Below are 21,066 nucleotides of genomic sequence, written 5' to 3' on the forward strand. Positions count from 1 at the left end.
ACAACTAAAATGTTACCAAAAATCGAATGTGCTGTGCGTTTCATGTCACATCCATTCAAATAAGTTATTGTAGTTGCATAATGCTTTGCAACTGTAGTTCTAGCTTTGGCCACTGGTAGGGGCAGTTTGAATATTCGGTATAAATTACATACCGATTTTATCAGACAAAACGTTCAACATTCAACAAAAATTCTAACTTTTTCATCAGATTAGTCTGGACAAAAACAGGCATTTTAGCAACCTCAGAGCTGATCGTTCTGTCTTTAGGTTTATACAGTATGTTATCATTACATTTTTATTTCTCAATAGGGTGAATTAATGGTGTTTATACTTCAGGAACCTGTCTGTAGTAATCGCATGTTGCTTATGCAACCTTTCCAGAAGACTAAGCCTGAGACATCCACAAGCTGCTGATCAGGCCTTCATTGATTCTGACAAGTCTGTAAGGAAAATGCTCTCTCAAGATCATGCCAGGGTAAGGGCTAGATAATTCATTGATTAAGATGACCTTGGTCCCAACCTCTTGAAAGTGCATGTGTTATTACAAAACTTGCCACATCTACATCGATCCAATTGGAGCTGGGGAGTTTCCTCCCAGAGATTCACAGAAGATAGCAAGCCCATGAAAAGTAAGTGTGCACATCTGACTTAAAGTTAATTACTTTCACCTAAGTGATAATTGAGCCAGGGGCTGAAATAACCATAGCATGTGCTGAATGATGATAACAGTGTGCGCATTCAGGAATGCCTACTTGAAAGTGCACTGGGACTCATATTAAAGTGATAACAGAAATAAAAAGATTAAAAAGGGATTTTCAATACACCGATCACCATTTTAAATCGTAATGTATGAAACAATTACTTTAAAATCGGTTAATGTGTAGGGTCTAAATTTCCCTGAATGCCGACAGAGCGTTATTGTTGTGCATAAAACATGTTCAAAACAATGCAAGGAATGCAAAAAATGCTAAATAAGCAGGATCACTTAGCATGTCATGTCCTGCACAATAGAGGAGGTAGAGCAGGCATGGGAAAAGTTGTTTGGTACAGGGGCAACATCATGCTTAAAAAGGAATAATTCACCCAAAAATTAAAATTCTCTCATCATTACTCACCCTCATGCCATCATGGATTTGTATGACTCAAATTAAGATTTTTAGAAAAATATTTCGGCTCTTTTTGGTCCATACAATGAAAGTGAATCCGTGCTAAAATATTGAAGCTCCACAAATCACATAAATCAGCATAAAAGTAGTCTAATCCATGTGCCTCCAGTGATTTAATCCATGTCTTCAGAAGTGATATGATAGATGTGATAGGAAACAGATCAATATTTAATTCCTTTTTTTACCATTAATTCTCCTCCCTGCTCAGTCAATCTCCACTTTAACTTTCACTTTCTTCTTGTGTTTTTGATAATTCACATTTTTCATGCATATCACCACCTACTGAGCCGAGAGAACCATTTCTTGCAAAAATGGACTAAAATATTGATCTGTTTCTCACCCACACCTGTCATATCACTGAAGACATGGATTAAACCACTGGAGTTGTATGTATTACTTTTATGCTGCTTTAATGTGCTTTTTGGAGCATCAAAATGTTGGCACCCCCTCACTTACATTGAATGGACCTGCAGAGCTGAAATATTTTTCTAAAAATATTCATTTGTCATAGACAGAAAGTCATACACAGATGTCATGACGGTGAGTAAATGATAAGACAATTTTCATTTTTGTGTGAATTATTATTATTTTTATTTTTTATTATTATTATCCTTTTATTCAGACTCATGGTCCATTCATACAAATAAAATAAAAACAATAATACAAATACAAATACACAACAAAAAGTTACAAATGACTCGTTTTTAAAAGACACTTATACCAGTGTTCCCAAAACTGAGACATGCAGCATGTGGCACTGTACCTAACATTCACCAGCACCACAACAACTTGATTTACAGAATCATTCAGTCGACAAATGAACCTGAACATCGCTTTTCGCAGGACAGACTGTAGTGTGTCCACTCTGGTGCTCACAAGCAACTCACTCGCACAAGTTGATCTGGGCTTTTTTAGTAACATCCTCAGAGCGTCATTGAATGCTACTTGCAATTTCTGAAGACTAGCTTTTTTATAGTTCAGCCACAGATGTGCAGTGTACAAAGGTGAACAGTATGCTTTAAATAGGGTCAACTTGACTCCAGCAGTGCAGCAACCAAATTTGCGTACCAGAACATTTGCCCGCACCTACAGCATACGGCACTGACGATTAATGTCATTGTCATCTGTAAGCTGATCTGTAATCAGATGACCAAGATATTTCACATTACTGCAGATATTAAGAACATTACCTGCGAGCCTAAAAACAGGAAAAGTTAAATGTCTGTCTTCTGCGGTTCTGCAGATCATGATAAACACTTTTGGAGTCATTGTACTTTACATCATGTTCTTCCCCAAACGCAGAACATATACTAAGTAGATGCTGCAGTCCAGCTGAGCTCGGGCTAAAAATCACAGAATCATCTGCATACATAAGATGGTTCATCACTGTACTACCGACCGAATTATTTCTTTAAGTAGCACATTGGGGGCCACATTGTCCTCCTTCTGAGATAAAATGTTCCACATTGATTTAGTTCTTGAATCTTGTAAGCCAAGAAATACTTGTGTTCTCATTCTAATGCATGATGCACAATTTTCTGAAGTTTGTGACTGGTGGGATGTTCTGCTGAAGTATTGCTCTGCAAATGTTGATACTTTTCTATCTTTATAAAGGCGAAGCATAATTAGACATTATTTTACCAGATCTACATTCCTGGTAATTTCAGGGGATGGTATTATTAAAATACGAACAATATTTTCAAAAAATATTATTATTACACTTATTATATTACATTAATACTTTTAAAGCTACTCAAGTTATTCAGCCAAAAGCAGAGTGTATTTTTCATTTCCTTGTTATTGTTGTTTAATTACACACTTATTTTATTTTATTATTATAAATTTTATTATTTTAAATATGTAATCCCGTTATATGTATTCCGTTTCTCCCAACCCTGCTAACCTAATGTAATAAATGTCTAGACAGTGGCTGATGTTGGGAATATTAGTTTAGCAGGATAATCAGTAAACATGGTATCAGCAGGGTTGGAGAGTAACAAAATACATGTAACGGGATTACGTATTTAAAGAACAAAATATAAGTAACTCTATTCCACTACAGTTACAATTTAAATCATTGGTAATTAGAATACAGTTACATTCAAAGAGTATTTTGATTACGGAAGAGTTTACTTTGCATTTTATTGTCATTTTATTCATTTAATATTTTAATGTGATCCAAAGTACATTTGAACAGTGGTGAAACACTTTCTTATGATGTGTTACATTAATACGAGCAGACAGAGAAGTAAGTTTGAAGTAAGTTTGGAGCAGAAGAAATTGAAAAAAACCTTGTGTAAACTGTCAGCTTTACGCTAAGCTAAAATGCTATTTGTAGCCTTTTTATATGCACACGTTACCAGACACGATCATATTTTTCAATCAAGAGAATTCTCATTGAGGGGCCTGGGTAGCTCAGCAAATAAAGATTCTGACTACCATACCTGGAGTCACGAGTTCGAATCCAGGATGCTGAGTGACTCCAGCCAGGTCTCCTAAGCAACTAAATTAGCCCGGTTGCTAGTGAGGGTAGAGTCACATATGGTAACCTCCTCGTGGTCGCTATAATGTGGCTTGCTCTCAGTGGGGCATGTGGTGAGTTGTGCATGGATGCTGAACCATAAAGAACCACATTATAGCGACCATGAGGAGGTTGCACCATGTGACTACCCTCCCTAGCAACCCCTAGCAAATTTAGTTGCTTAGGAAACCTGGCCGGAGTCAGGGGTTGTAGTTCAGCGTCTTTACTCACTGAGATCCCCAAAAATCGTAATATTGATAATATTTTTTTTTATTGTTTTCCTGTAAAAATATATAAAAAAACATTTACAACATCCACTCCACCTACATAGGCAGTGACTCAAGCGCACCAAGCAAATCCTCACAGTTCATTTCTTTGGTGTTTGACATTAGCACCCCCTCTGAAAAAAAGGAAACTGCTTAAACCAACATAAGGTGGCTTGCTGGTCTTAACTGTCTACCAAGCTAGTCAGATTGGTCTGGTTTGTCTGGGTAAGTAAGGGCACCCAGAGGCCATGTCTGTAACAATTTCAGGCAGCTTTTTCAGTCTCTCTATCAGATACAAGCATGACGCAAGTACCATTTCTATCTACACCATAGGGGAAAGTCCAAAATCTAAAATATGGTTGGTCAGGATTACAAGTTAACATATTTCAAATAGGCTATAAAGTCTGAAAACAATGGTGTCATAAATTTCGCTTCTTTATCTCAGATCATACATAAAAAATATATTTTTCACCCCTAAACTTCACTCTGATCCGGGTCATGGCACCAGTCCTTCTCGACCTGCCCCAAGCGAGATTCAACATTGGAGCCGGACGCGCAGCAAGGAGGCTAAAAAAGCCATGGCCTTCTAGCTTCGGTCACTACTGCGTGTCTTAAGGCCAGGAGAGTGAGGTTTATACATTGCACAGCTATCTACCCTTGCAAATGTTCTCAAGTAAACTGAAAGACAATGGCTCTATCAAAAAGAAGACTGGCTCTTTCAAATGTAAGGTGGGTCTTCTACTTAAGGCCCCATTTTGAGCATTACAGTTTCTCCCATTCATAAGTATACAGTGATGCATCTCATCTTATGTCTGGGAGACAAGCTAGACCAGGTGAACACCAGCCTGGCCAAGCTGGAAGACCATCCAAACCAGCTTAAACCAGCTAAGACCAGCAAACCATCTTAGACTGGTTTAAGCTGTGTTTTTAGCATGGATGTTGCTCAGCTAATGATATGATACTCTAATAATCACAGACAATATGTAGTACACACTAATACTGGGTGAAATAGCATATTTACAATTGGAAATTGATTTTTTATTTCAATGATTTTTCAGTATAGAACAAAATGTAAATATATATTTTAATCTGCATTCCCTTGATTCTGCTATGTCCTCCATGGATGATTTTGTTTTTCTGAACTTGTCCCAATATATCTGGATTACCTTATCTGCAAAGAATACATGCAATGCTGTCTTAGAATTTGGCCACAATGGGCCCTTCCTTTTGGAACAGCCTCCTTGCCTGCAGTGCTCCTATGAAGCCTTAAAGGATGTATAGGGAGGCAGCTCACTAGGTTTTGGAACCGAGCTAAAAAGAAGAACTGGCTCAAGCAGTCAACACCACAGGAAGTTATTTAGTCAGCACTGTAGGTGGGTGTCCTTAAATGTAGGATTACAGAGAGTGTGAATACAAACATGTAAACATGCACATAAAAGGCAAGCACGCATGCACAATCCATCATGTGAAGGCTATCAGAGGCAGGTGAAGACAAACACATAAACATGTGCACATAAAAGGCAAGCAACTTCTGAATGGATGGCAAGACCTGTAATTTACTAAAGCCAGGGCAGACAGACAAGATTAGACCACCATTTGTCTGGCATCCAAAAACCTCAAAGGAGATGACTGTCTCTGAATATTATATTACACGGCTGCACTGTTGCAAGAATCCGTTGCCAGCAGTTGATGTGTGACTGGCTATTATAAGTCACTCAGTGGGGAAGAAATGAATGTGATTTGCTGATATTTCACACATATTAAACACAATGTCCCGTCTCCTGTATATTGTAAAACCTGCATCCTGTCACATCACAATATAAGGGGAATTTGTATGGTTGTATTGTATTAGGTCTTACACTCTCCAACACAATACATTTGTGCTTTTTTCCAAAAAGGCATTTAATGTCAATCACAGTACATTTTACTAAGAAAGCACCACTTGTTTTAATTCTGCCATCTAATTCTCTGTGGTCTTTTGCTAATGCATTTTATATTTTATTAAATCACTAAATTCCTTGTATGCATGTATTTTAAATGAATTGTGGCTGCAGGTGCTCAACAGTTCAATTACAGGTGCATGCTATGGCAAGCATAACTACAATTTTACTATATAAGTATTCAACTATAATGTACTGAACTTCGGCATGTAACTCATTCCACACCATTTGTGCTGCAGACATGAATATACCTTGTGGTTGGTTTAGAAGAGGTGTGCTATTAATTTTCAGTGCTTACAGACTTATGATGTTAACCTGGCAGACAATAAAAAAAGATCCCTTATAGTTACATTAAGGATGGACTCTTTTGACTTGGGCCATAAAGCAACATCCCAGAACACCCTAGCAAAAACATATCAACATGCTAAAAACCACCCGGAACACCCTTGCAGCCGCATCCACATGCAAAAAAAACAACAACTCAGAACACCCTATCAACTGCATAGCCACATGCTTAGACCACTCAGAAAACCTTTGCAACTGTATAGCCACATGATAAAACCACTCAGAACACCATAGCAACCTCACAGCAATATACAAATAGTGCGCTCTAGACAACTCTAAATTCACCTACTTGAAAATAATGACTGGAACGTGCTCAAAGTCAGACATCGGTGTCAGTCAATGAGCATGGTTTTGTGAAACGTAAAAACAAACTTGAAATGAAATGCATGAACATGCAATATACAAGAGGATATTAAGAAGAAATGTTTGTGTACAAATCAATGCCTACATTTCCACCTATTTTTCTCATTAAATAGTTTCTAGATAGCTAGCTAGCATCTGGAAGCATGCTATTTAATTTGACATGTAATCGTGACATGTGAGTGACTGGAATGCACTGAGGTCAATATTAGGAATTTTAACTTGGATATTCCCACCTCAGACTTTGTCTGGAACATGGCATAAAAAAAACATCATAACACCTTATCAACCGAATACCACCATGCTCACACCACTCATAACATCTTAGGCTACGTCTACATTAATCCGGATACATTTGAAAACAGCGTTTTCATTTCAAAATGCACTCCGTCCACACTAACGCTTTCAAGCATTTATCAAAAGTTGCTCGTCCACACTGAAACGTATGAAAATGCTTAAATCATGTAATTGGGCATGCGGAAAATCCCTGCTGCATTTACGGTCTGAAACAATATTGTCCTCGTGTTCCGTCGCCGGACATCAATTCCGAATAAATTTCCCATCGCCTTTGTAGGAATGCAATGTGAAGGTTGTACAAAGTGACATTTATTTTTTAACAACGCTATCAAAGTGAGTATCAGGCACAACGGCGCTGCTATAACACAGGCCGCCATCTTGATTGTTTTGGTTGGATAGATCACATGACTAAAAATGCGTCATCGTTTTCCAAAGCATCCATTTTTACAGTCCACACTACAACGCGAAAACGCAGTTTTCAAATGGTATCCACTTTGGAGTGCGTTTATTAAAAAGCTCAGTTTTCACGGACAAAAATGCAGTCTCAGTGTGGACGAAGGCCAAAACGGAGAGAAAAAGATGTGTTTTCAACATATTAGTGTAGACTAGGCCTTAGCAACCTCATAGCAACATGCTAAAGACATTCAGAATACCCTAGCAACTTCATAGCAAAATACTATAAAACCAAACGGAACACTCTAGCAACTGCATTGTTACATGCTCAAACCACTCAGAACCCCCTAGCAACCACATAACAACATGCTAAAACTCCTCAGAATACCTTAGTAACCACATAACAACATGCTAAAAACCCCTTAGAACATCCTAGCAATGAATAGTAACACAATATAACTCAGAACACCTTTGCAACCTCACAACAATGACCTGGCAACATCCAACAGCCCCTAGCATTGTGGTCACGACTTCTGCACAGACAAGCATCACTCACATTTAGAAAATCTAGTTAATGTTGTAAAGTGGAAGCTTGCATGTATCTGAATTGTCTACATAAAGTACACTAACTATGCACCACCAACCTCCATTTTATAATGGTGGTTCACATTTTAACCTTTGGCTGATTACAAATTATGGAGAGAAGGCATGTCTGCAGAACGAATCAAAATTACAAATAATTGCACTGACCTCAAAAAGTATTAGCAAGCTTTAAAACATTGAGACACATTTTTCCTAAAGAGCACAATACTTTTCAAAAGACTCTATTGTGTTTATGTGTACACACCTTAAGGGCATGTTTGGTACTTCAGACATCAAACGTAATGTTCTAACCAATGTGACAGAAGTCAGTGAACTTGTGACATTATTCTGTGAAAAAAAGAAGCTTGCTCTCTCCAAGGCAAAAATGTTCATTTCAGATTTGACCTAATTATGATTACATTGTGAAATTAGTTAAAAATCAAATGATCAGATACTTTGTTTTCTAGATTATTAGAAAATTTGCCATTGACAGCATTCACACTTTTCAGGAGGGTCAACCTACAAATGGCTTATAGTATACTTACAGTTGTCTCTGCATATTAAGATAGGATAGGATAATATTTAACATGGACAAAAAGGCGCACTTCAGCAAAAATCTGCTTCACACACTTTAAAATGTAAAAGTTTCAAAACTATGTTAGCTTATTTTGGTGTGTAAAATCTGACCCTGAAAAGACCTGTTGACCCATTCAAAATCAATGCAGAATCTGTTATGGCATCAGTGAAGGAGAGAACTCCAGTGCCGTGATATAGATAGACTTGGTTCAGAAAATGTTGAAAGATATTTTAAGGGTAAGGTAACCAAAATAGACAAATGCACCCTCCAAGCTTTGTTTTGGTGAAAGCCTATACAGTGAAGGTTGAGCAAGATTCCCTTGGCTCACAACTTTAGCCCTGTGAAATTTGATTAGACATACTTTTCATTGTGGATTTAAATGATTTATTGAATATAAACTTATGTAAAACTTTCTGAAGACATTGTGCATATATAAAGTAATGGTCTGTGTCTCAGAACTAAATATGTCACTTTTTGAACATCCTAGTGAAATCATTAGTTCTGCTTCATCTGCAACTAATTTGTTTTCACAGACAAATTTATGTCACTGGTAAAAAAAAACATCTACTAAATTATATATCTTTTTTTTTTTTTTAGGTTTGGTAGCAAAAATGTATTTAATCAGAATGCATGGCTACTTTTGAATGGCCTTAAAAGGAGAAATATGCTTTTTGCCCTTTTGCCTTTTGAAGTTACGTCAAAAAACAGCAGGGCTAATTGGACCATGCTAATCAGCCTAACACTGAATTGGATATTCATACTTGATTTTTCCAATGACTGCCCTAATACAGCAAACTTGCCACAAATTCACCACTCATTAATTTTCACATGCTTTGTGACAAACTCTTCATTGTCACGAAAGTTTGCTGCAATGACAAACTTGTTTGCATGTGAAAGCATGGTGGCTTGGTGGTCAAGGCTGTAGGTTACTGACCAGAAGGTCAGGGGTTCAAGCCCCAACACAACCATGATGCCACTGTTGGGCCCTTGAGCAAGGCCCTTTAGCCCATCTGCTCCAGGTGTGCTGTACCATGGCTGACCCTAGCTTAGTTGGGATATGTGAACACTTCAGTGGTTAGCTGGGATATGTGAAAACAAATACATTTCACTGTGTATATATATGCAAAAATGTATGTATAACATGTGAACAAATTAAAGGCTTCTAAATGATGAGTGGCAAATTGACTTGTTAATGCATTTTGCCTAAAAGTGAATGTTTAACAGCTCTCTGGGTGCTGGCATTTTTGTGTGATGCTCCAAATATCTACACAAGTTTCTAAGTAGGAAGTCCAACTTCAAGTGGCTTTATATTGTGCGTATAGGCTACTAGCTTTCCAAGTTGAACGGAATACAAAAATCAAAACCCCCTGATAGCACACGTATATCCCCTAGACATCTATTTGATGCATGTGTTTACGTTTGGAAGATGCATTTCTTTAGGTTGTTTGCTCATCTGCAAAATGTCAATAAGATGTTTCTTCTAATAATAACAACAACAATACAGTCAGCAGTATTTGAGACGTTTATGATTAAGAATGTTTGTAAATCTGATCTTTTTAAGATGCTTAGCAGATGTTTAATAGAATGTGATGTTTTTCAGACAAAACACTCTTAAACAGGCATTTCGGAGATGTACATGTTCTACCTGGGTGTACGTTTCTGTGTATTTTAGAAATTAAATTATTAGAAAGTAATTAGCAATGAGATTACTTTTCAATTAAGTAATCTGCTTGAAATTTATGAGCAGTAATTTGTAATTTGTAGGGGATTACTTGTTGATTAATTTACCTAAACACTGCTCGCTGTTGGGGCATGTTGGCACAAAAGGCTAAATTCAATTAACTGTATCGTTTTTCCTCATCAATAATGGGAAATTATTTTTATGTAGCCAAGACTTATAGGTACAGTGCTGTGGAAAATGATTTGCCCCATCCTGACTCTTCCTTTTTTGTATGTATCTCATACTAAGTTGTTTAAAAAATTCAGCAAACTAAAACAAAGGCATTCTGAGAAAACACTTAATACAGTTTTTAAATGATAACGCTATTTATTGAAAAAGAACGTTATCCAATAGCAACTGGGCCTGTGTGAAAAAGTATGCCCCTATTAAATCCCCAAATCTGTGAAAATGCATTCATAATGAGTTCAGCTGGACTAGACAAACGTAGGCCTGATTACTGCCAACCCCAATCAAATCAACACCTAAATGGAACTTTTTCAGCAGCATGAAGTTGGCTAAAAGGTCTCACCCAGTTGCACACTATGCCAAGGTCAAAAGAAATTCCAGAAATGATGAGGAAAAAGATGACTGAAATACATCAGTCTGGGAAGGGGTAATAAGCTATTTGAAAGGCTCTGGGAGTCCAAAGAACCATAGTGAGAGCCATTATCTCCAAATGGAGAACACTTGGCACTGTAGTGAACCTTCCCAGAAGTGGACGACCTTCCAAAATTCCTCCAAGAGCACAGAAATGACTCATCTGGAAAGTCACAAAAAAACCAGTCACAACATCCAAGGAACTACAGGCCTCTCTCATCAGTAAATGTAACCTTTCATGACTGCACTATCAGAAAGCTACTGGGCATAAATGCCATCCATGGAAGAGTGGCAAGGCAAAAACCACTGCTAACCCAGAAGAACATTAAGGCTCGTCTGAATTTTGCTAAAACACACCTTGATGACCCTAAAACCTTTTGGGAGAACGTTCTGTGGACTGATGATTCAAAACTGGAACTGTTTGGAAGACAGGGGTCCCATTACATCTGGTGTAAATCAAACACACAATTCCACAAAAAGAACATCATACCAATGGTCAAGCATGGTGGTGGTAGTGTGATGTGTGGGGATGCTTTGCTGCTTCAGGGCCAGGGTGACTTGTAACAATTGAGGAAAACATGAATTCTGCACTCTTCTAGAAAATTCTAAAGGAGAATGTCCAGTCAAATATTTTCCACGGCATTGTATATGCCTGTATAGAAATTTACTTTAAAAAATAAACTGAGAAATTTTGACTGGATCAAACAGTGTGACAGCTAGCCCAGGTCTCCCCTACAGTTGACTGTGTGTATAGATATATTAGTATGGACCTCTAACGTCGCGCAGCAGTTGCTCATTATGCTAAACAAGGCACCTTTTTCCATCCTTGTTTAGAGAATATGGATCTGAATAAATTAAAAAGGCAAGGTTGCTTAGGGAAGGAAGAAAAGTTTTACAAATAGGGTAACCTTACCAGAGAAAAGCCCTTACAGTTTCTGCTGCATGTAAAGGCATTCTGGGACAGCTGCGTCTAAGTTAATGCTGGGCAAATTGATCCCAAAGAAAGTCTACATTTTGCTCTCAGGCTTGAAAGAATCCAATCCTGTGATCAATTAGCCTCTTGCCTTATGTGAATCTATCAAGGCTGGCGTGGTTAAAATAGCAGATGAAAAAACAGCAAATTAGATTTATAACGATAAGATGAGGATGGAAATCGAAGGTGTTTTTCACACTTTAAATGGCCTGGAAATATATTCATAGTGCAAACTAGTGTATATACTTCATATCAGAATAAGACAATTTCATAATTCATTCCAAAATGAGTTGGGGGCGGAACATTGTCACTCTGTGACCATGCACGACATGGATGGTTTAAGATGTTCGCACCGTCTCTGTGTTTACATCAGCGTCTACAGCATGCAAACTGTGACATTTTAATTGTCCGAGTTGGTGTGGCAAGTGGGGTGGCAAAACTAATTTCTAGGGTGGCACCTGCCACCCTTGTGTCCATGCCCCAGGTGCTACTACATTAATGACTTTTATTCCCCTTCACACAAATCACAAGTAAAACGCTTACTTTTCACTCTGTTCCTTACATAATGCTATTTTAAGACATCTAAACTCTTTTATTAATAGTGAATGTCTTTTTAGGTGATACATTTTAACATTCCCATAACATAATAAATGAGTGGATGCATTCCAGATCCTTTTATACCTGTATGTCCAGGGGAGTGGCATGCAAATTCCTCTCATTCAAATTTTCATTGGGGCTCTCAAGAGCAACTCCTAGTGTCACTACATCGACACAACATCTCGTTCCCTCCATCAGGGAACGGAGGTTACAACAGTAACCGATACATTCTTCCTCCACAGTGCAAATATCGATCGGGACAGCACGTGGCCAATTTTCTCAATTATTTTAGTTTTCAAGCCAGTCCCACTGTGTTTGTCAAAGGGAAAGATGCCATCCACCAAGCTGAGCACTGCAGAAACCTCTGAAGTGCCAGAAATATTTAGAGGCCTGTTTATTTTTGATATCAATGCTTTTTTCATATCTCATGAGTCCTAAGTAGAGACAGTCATTAGTGAGAAGCAGCTCTATGCAGAGATAATTGGGTTGAGTGCACATAGAAGCATGTTACAAGGAAGTGGCTTAGTTGCAGAAATCTAATGTCTGTCAGAAAGCCAATTAACTACGTCAGACTGGATTCGAGACATCTTCAACCCTTCATAAATTATGTCTTTGTAAAACCTAGTGTGAAGTCAATGTGTAAACGATTTGCATTTTTGTTTGAAAATATATTTAAGTTAGGTAAAAGGAAGACTTAATTTTTACTGGTGGACGTTAAAGGTCATATTTGACAGACATGTATGAAAATATAAAGAGTATATAGACAGTAAAGGCTTTTTAAAATGCTGTGTGCAAAAATATAAAATAAACCTACACACACACACACACACACACACACAAAACAATTAAATTATGGCAGTCACATCACTCTTAGTATGTTCCAAAGAACTCACCATTATTTGGAGTTCTTCTCTTCTTTCAGGAAAGTTCAAGAAAGACAGTCTTGCAGCTGCTTGGAAGGTACTCGTAACATAGCAATAAATAAAAAATGTAATGCTCTGGAAAAATTGGCTATTTGCTATATTGGGAACACAGTACACCTGCTTGGATTCAGCTCATAAATTATACCAACTTGCAGGCTTGGCGTTTTTGTGTGCAAGACTCACCTGAATATAAAATGCTGTTATATGACACAAATTCTCCAGGTTATTTTGGATCTTTTTTCGACCTTACACTCCTCTTATTCTGAAAAATATTAATGCATAGCTACAGGGTGTAAAGTAAAAAATTACAAATACTCAAGTTACTGTAATTAACTACTTTTCCCCAAGAATTTAACTTTTTTAAGTAGTTTAAAAATGTTATACTTTTACTTGAGTATATTTTAAGTGCAGTAACTGTACTTTTAATGCACTTCATTCCCACCGTCTGTGTTCGCTACTTCCCTGTCCTGATTTTATTTGTATCTATCAACTTTATTGGCTTTATTGGAGTCTTGTGACTCCCTTCAAATAAAATCACACGTAAAAAACTTGAACGGCAGCTGCAGATCTTGTGCCAACTGTGGAGAATCCCTCGAGCATAGTTTACACCTGAACATCACAGCAGCACCTGAAAGGGCTTTTCGCAGTGAAAAAGGCCACTTGCATGATTGTGTCATGTGAGTTTAACTTGCTCAAGCCATATATCAGCATTAATCCTGCCTCTAATTTGAAGGAATATATTGATGAAAATTTCATATTTCTGCTTACTAGATTCTGTGCGTCTGTAGTCTGTAATATAACTATCTATCACCGAGATTATTGGGCTGCTGTGAGAGATTAATGCAATGTTATCAATAGGGCTGGGCAATAAAATTATCTAGATGTTTATTGGAAAAAATTCCTCGATCAAACTTTTGAGTAGTTTTCTATATTTAGCCTATGTTATACATCTAGAACAGGGGTGTTCATTTCATCAGTCACGATAGCAAGAGCACCACTGGTTGGTTGATCTAGATAAAATATACAAAAAGTACAATGAAACAGAAAATAATACATTGATTGTCTTATTGTTCATGATTCATCTGTGGAAGTTATTATTCCAAATAATTTTTTTGGTGTTCATCCTTGTTGGGTGTAATCTGATTACAAATAAATTGTAATCTAATTAATTTAGTAAATAAAGTAGTGTAATGCTTTGAAATCAGATTACAGTTGCTGCCTTTCAATTTAGGCAATAAGTATCATGTACATTACTTGTGTTACACATAATTATACAATAATATTATGAATGTATAATCCATTCAAAATATGAATTATGTTCATATGTATGTCTATTTGTTTTTCTATTTGTGTCAATGGACGAGGAGGAAATATAGACATTATTTTGAATTTGTTGAGCAGAAAAACTAAAAATGTTCTGTAAATTTTTTTTAAGAAGTAATTTAAAAGTAAAGTCATTAGTAAAATTTTTTTTGACTTTTTGAGTAACTTGCCCAACAACGGTCTTCAACTTTTATAAAACTGTACTGTAATAACTTATCCCTTAAATTACTTTCCTTTTAGATTGCAAATTCTGTAATGGAATGCCCACTTTTCCTGATGGATAAAATCAAATGTCACATTATGGAAGGAAATGAGTTCCAAATGAAATTTCTTTTGACATTAAATGGTTTATGATGTGCCTCTTCATATTATTTTAATAGGTTATTTGAGGTCCACTTATAATATTAGTAAAGATTTTTTCCCCAGATATAAGTCATCTATTTGTAAAACATTATAATTTTCCACCCTCATTCGTTTTGGTGCTGCTTCTCCTTTAAAACTTGACAGTAAACTCCCATTGTTCTGATTGGCTCTCGGCTCTTGACTGACCTGCTCTCTCCTTGCTGAGACATCACATTGTGGAAGTAGTAGGGAACGAGTCGTTTGGTAGGCAGCTTGGTTTCAACAAGTTTTGAGTTCTGAAACAGGTTTTATAATATAATGAACTCTAACATGTGAGAAGATCAAGGAAAATGTAATTCCTCATGTCATGACCCCTTTAAATTCTTACCTGATGTCTCTGATGCTGTTAATTATTAATTGCATATACATTTATGCATTTGACAGACTCTTTTATCCAAAGTGATTTTCAGATATACACTTGATCATTTTCTGTATTTCCAGGGAATCAAACCCATGACTTTTTGGTTGTTAGGTAACTGATGAGTTACCCATACGATTCACATTACACATATTGTACTGTGTTTCATCCTCAAATAATATAATGTCCAAACAGCCAAGAGCCCTCCACATTTCAAAAACATTCCTTTATTATAAATAAATTATTTGTATAAAAATTTAATTGGCATGCTTCAACCATGGCATGTGCACACTCACAACCTGACATTATAGACCAGAGTAGCCAATACAAAAGAGACAAATGCATTTTCAAATGCAGATCTGACACTGTGGGACAAGAATGAGAAAATATTCACGACCACAAATTACTTACAATTAGAATAACATGTAACATGGTTGACTCCAATATTTGTTCTGTCCCTTTACATTTTTTTTTCTCTTACCCCCATATGCCAGTGCCCCTATGTCATTGGCTTCCAATGTAAATGGCAGATTTTGTCTCCTGTCCTTAAAAAATATCAGAAAAAAAATTATAATTAGAATCTTGTTTCATGAGTCCATCCTTTTGTCCACAAACAACATTGATGTCTCATGCTTGGGTTTCATTCACTGGTTCCCTTTGTTTCTGAGCCAGACAGCATCATGCCAAACAATTCCTGAATGTTCTTTTCAGGTCGTGTGCTCATATGGCATGATTGGTGTAGCTGACGTAGGTTGTTTTTGTGGATGGTGCTGAAAATGAAAACAGTCAGTTTTAAGAAGACAGCTGTGTATCAGGAAGCAAACAACACAATATTGTTGCAAGACACAAGGGAATTGTGGTATATTGAGTTAATTTGTTTTATGTATCTGGGAAGTTATGATTCCAGACTTTATTCTGTGACCATCAAGATGAAATTCTTACTTTGTTTCATAGATTGAAAATAATTTTGCCTCTCATTTTGATTTAAATGCAGGAAGGAACAATTGAGAAAATAATGATACGAAATACTGTATGTGTTTTTAAGAGAGCAGAGTAGCCAATAGATGATATAATGTTAATATACAGTATAAGTTATAATTTTGGCAATGTTTCTCATTATTTACTCACCCTTTTTTCTTCTGCAGAACAGCTGCTATCAGCTGTTTTAAGGATGGAGATCTGTGAGCGACATCATTTAAAATAAAAATTTTGTGTTCCCACAGAAGAAAGTAAATCAGATGGGGTTGGAACGACACGAGGGTGAGTAAATTATGACACAATTATCTTATAATGGCCACATCTCAGCCAATTGATCTGCCCTTATATATTAATACCAGTATATATTGGTCTATCACACAGCTAATAACTGATAATGGCACAAGACTGATTAGCAAATGTTAATAGTTCACTAAAATGAAAAAGTAAATTTGCATTTACAGAATATTAACTAAATATATGAAGAAACTCCCCCAAATGTGTTTGCCCTCCAAATGGCATTCTCTGCCTATTCATTACATGCCACATTTGACACTCATTATGATCTGGCCCCGGTCTTAGAGCCCTTTGGCAGAAGGGTCATGGCACATTAGTGAGGGTCTGAACATTTGCATTAACTTTAACACACCGCTGTGGACCTGTGCATGCCCTCCTTGGTAAATGATCGGTTCCCTTACGTAAGGTAACACAACATTGACTTCTGAAATACATTTAGCACAGATTCCACTTCCCCTCGCCTCAGTTTGTTTGTGGAAATGAGCTGGCAGTCAGTAATTCACATTCACTGAGACATAATTTTATGAGATGTGATTGTAACCTTAATGTTCCAACTAGTATTAGCATCAGACAGTGCAGGCAGCATAGCTAATGAAGTAGCAATGATACGCTAGTGAATACATTCATATCAGCTTCATTTCCTCTTAATAAAAAGCTTCAGATGACAAGATAAGCACTTAAGGGAGACTAATTTTGTAACCAATGCAAACGTTTTAGAACCATAGAGGTTATCAGATCATTAGTGTGTACGGTTTAGTCAACATCAAAGGAATTGTTCCAAAAAGAATGAAAATTCAGACATTATTTACTCACCCTCATGTCATTTCAGATGAATATGCTGTAATTTTCTTTCATGTTCTGTCAAACAGAAAACTATAAATTTTTAAAATTCTTTACGCAGAACTTTTCCATAAAACGAAAGTTCATAGTGAAAGTTCAAAATGTCATCAAGCTCCAAAATATCGTAAAAGTGGTCAACAATCCATATTCTACATCTTCTGAAGAAATGTAATAGCTTTGTGTGGGCAACAGACTGAAGTGTTAGACGTTATTCACTGATAATCTTCCCCTTCGCCAGAGTTCACTTCTCGCCAATGTTTGCATCCAGATTAAAAAATGGTGCGTTTACGTAATTGACATCATCGTAAATAAAATGTTCTTGCATGGTCTCACATTTGTTCTCACATGTGTCATAACCAAACGTGACATGCCATTTTTGAATTTGGATACGAACATTGGCTAGATGTGAACAGGCAGAGGGGAAGATTATCAGTAAATAACGAAATTGACAATTTAAAGCTAACATATGACTTCAGAATACTTGTAAAATGGACTACTTACATGGTGCTTTTATGGTGCTTTTTGTTCTTTTTGGAGCTTAACGAAAGTGATACCTTTGAACTATTGGAGAGGGATACGCAATAATTCTTAAAAATATTAAACTTTTGTGATCCAAGGAATAACAACAGCATATGGGTTTGAAACTACAAAAGACTGCAGGTGAGTAAATATAAATAAATTTTCATTTTTGGGTGAACTGAAACTTTACATAGCGCAAGCTTATTGGTCTTTTGACATGTAATTTGTTAAGCCAATCAGCTCGGATAGTACATGCTACGTTCGATTCTTTTCTCTTAACCCTCCTCCTCCCTAGCAGCACCTGTCTAGATCTGCTTCAAAGGGATTGGATGTACATCTAATAGTGCAGCAGTAGCAGCAGCAGCAACATGCTTGATGCAGCAGGTGTATGTTCTAGTTGTAGCAAGTCTTTGCAATGGCTATGCAGCAGTAACAGCGTAAGCAGATCTAGTTTGCCGAGATCAAACCTACCAACTTAAGAGTTGTCATGACTTAAATATACAAGTGCCATATTAAAAATGTAATAACATTTTCTCTACTATGGTTTTGCTGGAGAGAGAAGATGTCTTTACTCACTACAATTGTCCACACTCTCACAGAGCTCGGTTTTCACCTCTCCGTTGGGCCGTTCGCTGGCCAGGTGGCTGAGCTTGTTGGTCACGGTGGCGGCAGTGACAATGGCCTTGAAGCTGCGCTTGCGCTTGGGGACGTTCTGCTCCGGGTGCAGGATGATGATGTAGACTTTGGGCATGTAGAGCATCCCCAGAGACACAGACGCACTCAGGCTTAGAGAGACGGTCAGCGTGGCTGTCTGAATGTACATCTAAAAAGAAATGGTGATAGCAATGGTTAAAAGTTGAGCAATTTGTTCAATGTTTTTTGTGGATTACTTTTTTGCTGCCTTTTGTTATTTTTGTTCTTCAAAATGTTGGCACCTGTTCACTTGCATTGTACAAACCAAAAGAGCTGAGAAATTCTTCCACAAATCTTCATTTGTGTTCTTTAGATGTTCCACATCTGGGATGGCATAAGGGTGAGTAAATGATGAGAGAATTTAAATTTTTGGGTGAACTATCCCTTTAAGGGGCCATCACTTCACTTCGCACTCTATTCACTCCCATTTAAATGTATCTAAACATGGGAGATCGGAAACACAAACTCGTGTGAAGAAATGTCATACTACTGTACGTTACTTATCGAAAGTTCATGTTTTGTGAACTTTGAACTACAAATCCGTATGACTAGGGGACGCATGATCAATAGAAGATCGAAGCTGACCTCTTGGCTCATTACAAAGAATACAGATTTCAAATCTCATTGATTTATTGTTGCAGGAAAGTGAGTAGTCAAAATATTTTTAATCTAAAATTATTTGTTATTTCTTATATTTTTTTACTTACACCAGAAGCCCTCCCATGTGACATCATATCCTTGTCCATTGTGTTGTCCGAAAAAAAAAGCCTAATGTGACTGCCCCTTTGTTGTGCACAATACATCAGTGAAAGTCATTCTTAAGAAAAAATGCTCCTTTCCAAAATCTTTTATCAAAATGTAAAATAATTTTCTCTGCTTCTGAAATTACTTTCTTTTCTACTGATGTAACCAAGGCCATGCCAATATTAACTAGATTTTTGTCATTTTTTTTGGCAGATACCATTTTCACCCAGGTGCAAATAATGGTATATGCCATGTACACACCAGTGCAAATAGTGGCAGATATTATTTGCACCCCAACCCCAGTGCAAATAATGATAGATACTAATTGCACCCTGGTGCAAATAGTGTCAGATACTATTTACATTTACATTGCATTTGGCAGACGCTTTTATCCAAAGCAACTTACAGAGCACATATTACAGGGACAATCCCCCCGGAGCAACCTGGAGTCAAGTGCCTTGCTCAAGGACACAATGGTGGTGGCTGTGGGGATCGAACCAGTGACCTTCTGATTTATAGTTATGTGCTTTAGCCCACTATTATTTTGTGTTACTATGTGGTCACTAAGGTGTTCTGAGTCATTTAAAGCACCATACTATGTGATTGCTTGGGTGTTCTTGGCAGTTATTAGGGCATTGCTAGGTGCTCGTGTTGGGTGGTTGCATTCAGGCTAAAGTCAAAAGAGCCCACCCAAGTCTCAAGCCCAGTATTTACTTTGAAAAGTAATAGCACACCTCTCCTCAACAAGCTACATTATTTGAGGGATAATTCATATCCATAGTACAAATGGTGTGGGGTAAGTTACATACCAACATGTAATACTTAGTGATGCTTGCCGTAGCAATGAAGAGGTTTATTGAGTGAGAATGTAAATTAATATTCAGGTTTGACTCCATGTTGGCGTAATAGAACAGCTACTTTTCTTGATCCAATCAAATTCAATCCAAAATAATATCAAATTTGGTCAAACTTTAGGACTATTTCAAAAATGTTATCATTTACATATCAACACAACTTGAACAACGGAAGCAAGGATAACAAGAAATGTCTCTAAAATCAGTAGAGGTAGACGGATAATCGGTTTGACTGATATTTTTATATTTACACTTAATCGGTTATCGGTTCTTTATCACGTTTTGCTATAAAGATGGGCACAAAAGACTTTACATTTAAAATATTAATTCATTAAGGGGCTTTGAAAAAGTGTAAATTGCAACTAAAACTAGTCATTAATTCTTTGTAGACTGGGAGCAATATTAGTTATGTAAAGCAGTTCACCAGAGGTTAGTAGTAAATGCTCACTATAGAAAATCCATATTGTATCATTCATTAAAAACAATATTGATTGATTTCTAAAAACAAATCTGAATCCAGGCCCATGTCTCATAGTTTGATAAATGGCTAACCTGGCTAACAAATATATGACTGTACTCCTTACCATTGGTGTGAGTGATCAGAAGGCTAATGAGCAGGAATTTATAATATATGACTGCTGTGGCTGAAGCAGAAGATAAAACTCTTCACATTTATATTAGGAGAAATGGAGCGTTAGCTGAAGAACGAGCCCTGGCTTTTAGGTTGGGTGGAGAATTAAATCAAATGAACTGTATGGCTTTAAATTGATGTGTGCAGTGTGATGTGGGTTTTTATTTTTGCCT

At 36.9% G+C, this 21,066-nt stretch overlaps 1 protein-coding gene across 1 annotated transcript in view; it reads right to left on the reverse strand.

Moving 5' to 3' along the window:
• Window positions 1-15,570: 15,570 nt before the first annotated feature.
• The window catches only part of LOC127640699 (metabotropic glutamate receptor 8-like), a 190,777-nt gene continuing 185,281 nt past the window's right edge, over window positions 15,571-21,066 (reverse strand). Inside the window, exons 10-11 of the mRNA XM_052123396.1 lie at window positions 18,548-18,794; window positions 15,571-16,110 (exon numbers count right to left, since the gene is read on the reverse strand). Of these exons, the coding sequence (XP_051979356.1) occupies window positions 16,061-16,110; window positions 18,548-18,794 (297 nt within the window). The 3' untranslated portion in view covers window positions 15,571-16,060. The remainder of the gene's footprint in view (window positions 16,111-18,547; window positions 18,795-21,066) is intronic.

The sequence above is a fragment of the Xyrauchen texanus genome, chromosome 49, assembly GCF_025860055.1.
Source record: "Xyrauchen texanus isolate HMW12.3.18 chromosome 49, RBS_HiC_50CHRs, whole genome shotgun sequence".
Classification (NCBI taxonomy): Eukaryota; Metazoa; Chordata; class Actinopteri; order Cypriniformes; family Catostomidae; genus Xyrauchen; species Xyrauchen texanus.